The sequence below is a fragment of the Mastomys coucha genome, chromosome X, assembly GCF_008632895.1.
Source record: "Mastomys coucha isolate ucsf_1 chromosome X, UCSF_Mcou_1, whole genome shotgun sequence".
Taxonomy (NCBI): domain Eukaryota; kingdom Metazoa; phylum Chordata; class Mammalia; order Rodentia; family Muridae; genus Mastomys; species Mastomys coucha.
The window spans coordinates 140,257,513-140,262,224 of NC_045030.1; the positions used below are offsets into that span (position 1 = coordinate 140,257,513).

General features: G+C 32.9%; 1 protein-coding gene across 1 annotated transcript in view; it reads right to left on the reverse strand.

The window, feature by feature from the left end:
• The window catches only part of Lrch2 (leucine rich repeats and calponin homology domain containing 2), a 64,984-nt gene that overhangs the window by 41,868 nt on the left and 18,404 nt on the right, over window positions 1-4,712 (reverse strand). Inside the window, exon 3 of the mRNA XM_031379776.1 lies at window positions 3,859-3,985. Coding sequence (XP_031235636.1) covers window positions 3,859-3,985 — 127 coding nt within the window. The remainder of the gene's footprint in view (window positions 1-3,858; window positions 3,986-4,712) is intronic.

Genomic DNA, 4,712 nt, shown 5'->3' on the forward strand with positions numbered 1-4,712 from the left:
CATGTCCAGAATGGGTTACTTCTCTGAGAGAATTTGGCCAATGAGGTTCTGCAGACCTCAAAATATTAAATATTACAAGCTCTTTCTATTGCTGTTGGTTACCCTCCAAACACTGACAGTGAGACACTTTTTTTTTTTTAAGTTACCACCTACTTGAGACTTAGGACATGGAAAAAAATATCAAGCTAGAATTCACCTTGAAGCTTCATCCCTACTGGATAACTTTCATATTTCTAAAAGGTACTATGCATACAACCTGTAAGCATCAATATTGCCAGATATGAATCTTGTGGTCTGGTACCAAGCCCATTGGTATAATAGTGACAGAAATACTGTGGAATTAAACAATGACTATCTGGTAGAATTTAATGCGTGGTACACAAGATGAAACCCATACCTGGCACCATTATCAGACCAGTAACTTGTGGCTAGGCAGGTCAGAGGCCCTAGGATAGAACCTACTATGCTAGTCTGTGAAGACATGGTAGTTCATAAACAATGTTGATGAAGAATTTATATGGCTATTTTGTACCATTGTTTATGAACTACTGTGTATTAATGTAATTCTGCATAATGACATCACTTGTAGTATGCAACAAATGAGAGAGAACTAATTTCCAGGTACTACAAATGCCAGTTTTTATTACTTTTTATTTTATTTTATAAAGAAACATTTAAATGTATACAGTTTTCTTATACAGGAAAGGCTGAAAGTTTAAGGTACCATTTTATATAATCAATATTAAATTTTCCCAAACTGTTACTATGTATAAAATGCCTTAAATATTTAGAAGCCAATGTAATAAATTAAGAGAAACCATACTTCTGGCACAATAAAATCATGGAACTAAATCAGGGGTATACATTTATGTAGAATATTGTTGCTGAAATATATTCCGTACAATCTGTTAAACCTGAGAAATTTTTAGCATCTCTCATTTTTTCCAGACTCTTTATGCTATGTATTCTATGTTATTCTTACCTAAAGAAAAAAAGATGAATATGTATTTATATTAATATTTAACTAAAAATATGCACAGTGTTGGCTAATTATGTTCACTTTTTATTATATTTAGATTTCTGAGGTTTTTCATCTCTATTACAATGAAACTTCCTTATTTGAGAAAATTTGTTTATTAATGGGTTGTTTTTAAAGTGTGGTCAACTGTGCTTTAGTGTAAAGCCACTCATCCAAGAGTATATAGGCAGCACAAACTGAACTTGATGGGCTTATAATATTGTTAAAAAGAGGGCACAAAGTTAGGTGGGTAAGGAAACTGGCTGGATCTGAGAGGGAAGGGGGCAGTTGTAATAAATAGTGAATGTTATTAAAATATATCATATGTAATTCTCAAAGAACTAATAAATATGAGAAAAACAATGGAAGCTGAAGAATTCATCACCTATTAATATTTGGTTCTCAAATTTTCTAACAATATCTAATCACATTAATAAATCCACATAGTTCAATTTAAATAACTACATCACTCAAAAAAGGAAGTGACTGAAATAAAAGTAATAAGGATATTTAAGCTAAAAAAGAAATGGCGTTAAATTTCCAGTACTAGACAATACACATGTGTAGATTACAAGTATTTAAGGGAAGAGAAGTTGTACATTTCTTCACATGGTAGCCAAGGTCAATAGATAGGCTGACAGAAGCATGTATTTTGGTTAAAAATACTAACAAATAGAGTTCTAAAGAGAACTAATGGTGGTTCAAATACACCCAGAGAACTGTCGATCTTGGATATACATAAGTAGATGTCTCAGAGCTTCCTATATTAGGAAACAATTATATATGATCATTTCTAGGATCTTTTATAATCCCCAAATTCTATAGAATAGAATAGAATAGAATAGAATAGAATAGAATAGAATAGAATAGATGCTCTAAAGCATAAATTGGATGTGAAGTTGTACCTTAAGAAATACGCAAAATCCTAACATTTCTGATTATTTTACTTCTGACATTTCTGATTATTTTACATTATAACAATATGTTCCCATTATATTGTAAATACATTCAACAAGAAAACTTCTGCTCCTTAAGAGAAAATAAAGTCCTACTTTATTTTAAGAGAAAACTCCTAAAATACCAATTTATTGGGAAAGCTTTACCTGACTACAGCACAGAACATAAGCAGCATGGCGAAGCATACTAATGAGGTAAGACAAAGACATGGAAAGAGCTCAATACTTGAGCACTCAGTTATGTTTTGCTTGGGGGTTCAATGTCCTGTAAAATGTAAAACGTTATCATGCAGAGGTAATATATCAAGTTCTACAATTAACTGCATATAATTGCCTCTTTACATTTACTTTGGTCATGAAAGTGTTAAAAAGTCACATAAATGTATTAATTAAAGAAAGTTATTTTGTTGCTACTACTACTTCTGTTTGTAAGCATCATACTCTTTGCCTTTTAAGAATTAGATATTTGTTCATTTGTTTGTTTGTTTTCAGGAAATGGGAACTCAGTAGGTTGCCCGGCTTGATGTACAAACGCATAAGCTCAAATGATCAGGCTGCCTTCCCCTGGAGTAGCTAGAAGCCAAGACTCCAGGCATGCAGCACCATACCCATGGCTTTATTTTCTACCTTTACCACTCTTCTCTAAGCCTCCCAATCACCTCTGTAAAACCTTAGGGGAAAATCTCTTAAGAACTTCTCTGTCCACAAAGTGATTCACTTGAAACATATGTCTGAAAACATGTTACCAAGCTGCCTAAAGTCTCTAATATTGAAGAACCACTAAATTTCCATTGCTGTTATTGTTGGTTGGGAGCTAAAATCAGACCTAAATAAATGGAAAATTTGAGAACCAAATATTAATAGGTGATGAATTCTTCAGCTTCCATAATTTTTCTCATATTTATTAGCTGAGATTGCTATCCTACTGAATTTAGGCATTTACCAAGTTATGCCTTTTTTTCTCAATATAAATTTTATTAATTTTCTTTTTTTAATAAAATATTATAACAATAAAAATGAGTATTATAAAAGTTGTTTGATATAAAACAACAACCAATTTAACAGTGTTATGTAGATGCCTGTCTGCAGCAATACTGAAAATACATGTTTTTCTCAGTATAAATTTTAAATAACTCCAAACATATTAACTGTATATTTCAAAGTAATAGATCACTACTAGCATTTTCTTAAATGAACATATATAAATAAAGTCATTTTGATTGTTTGTTTGTTTTGTATTTTGTAGAGTTTAAAATCTTGGCTCTTACTGTGGTACAAGCCCAAACTAAGAACAATTTTTAGACATTGGATTTCATTGTAATAATGCTGTACTTCAATGTCCCTCATATCACCGAAGGATTTTACCTCCATCATAGCTAAGCTGAGAGTTGACAGTTCTGCTGCGACAAGGAATGAATTGTAGGCACAATTTTTGGATACAGACTTCCTGCTATGGTCAAAGCTATTTGACTTGAGTGAGTGACTTTATTTTCAGCCCACAGTGAACAGGTTACATTCATTTAAGAAATAGTGTGTGTATTAAGATAGTCTATCCATAAAGTCATTCACCAACTGTTTCAATGAACAATGGTTCTGCTTGAAGGGGTGGCACAGACATTTGTAGCTCTTGTACCAAGTTTGAAGAAGAGGATTTTACAAGTTACTCTTTCTCTGAGATGAATGCTTTTCCAAATTATCACAGCCAAGTTATGCCTTTTTTTAAAAAAAAATCAGTGAAATTCCACAAAAGAATGCATACAATTCCAAAAGAAAAATGTACATATTATATGGGATATACATATATGTGTAAATATATGTCTATGTGTATATCATATATAATTTGTATACACACACATATATAATTTAATACAATATTCAACTCACCAACTCCATCAAATCTTTTAATTTTCCAATTTCTTCTGGAATGGATACGAGTTTATTATTACTGACAACCAAAACTTTAAGGGGAAGATCAAATAGATATTTTGGCAATGTTGATAGAAGATTTCGACTAAAAAATAAGACAGTGTCATTATGAAAAAATGTGTCTGATTCTCAATGTTATCTAACAAAATACAAAAGCAACTCAATAGTAAATCATAAGCTTTCAATGACATTTATTGAGTGTTTCCTTTAAAACAAGAGCATGCAAATTCCTTTCATGCTCTGTCTAAACTGCTCATTAACTCAACAAAATAGGGAATATTAGCTTCAAGATACAAATATAAAAACTGAAGGCAAAAGCACACTTAAGTAACTTGCCTAGTTTATAGCAAGGATTCAAACACAAGGTAGAGAATACCAGAATCATCTTCTGGAGTATAATTTTTAGCACACTCAATGCCTCCATAACCCTAACCATGGAAAGGCTCTCAGAGAAATTTGCATTCAAATGAAGAAAGAAGTTATCTTTTAAAAGTTGGGTAGCTTGGAAAGTAGAGAGACGCATCAACAGTTAGGGATGTCGACTGCTCATGAAGTGTTCACAAATCCAGTTTCCAGCACCTGCTGAGGACAATTCACCATCTCCTGGAATTACAGTTCCAGGGAATCTGAGACCATCTTCTACCCTCCACAGTCACTGCACTCACGTACATACGCATGCACACACGTTGTCTAGACAGGCTTTCTCTGTATAGCTTTACCTGTCCAGGAACTCACACTGTACTCTGCCATATCCTTAGCATCCCTCTGCTTCCTGGGTGCTGGGATTAAAGGCATGTGCTGCCACCACAACC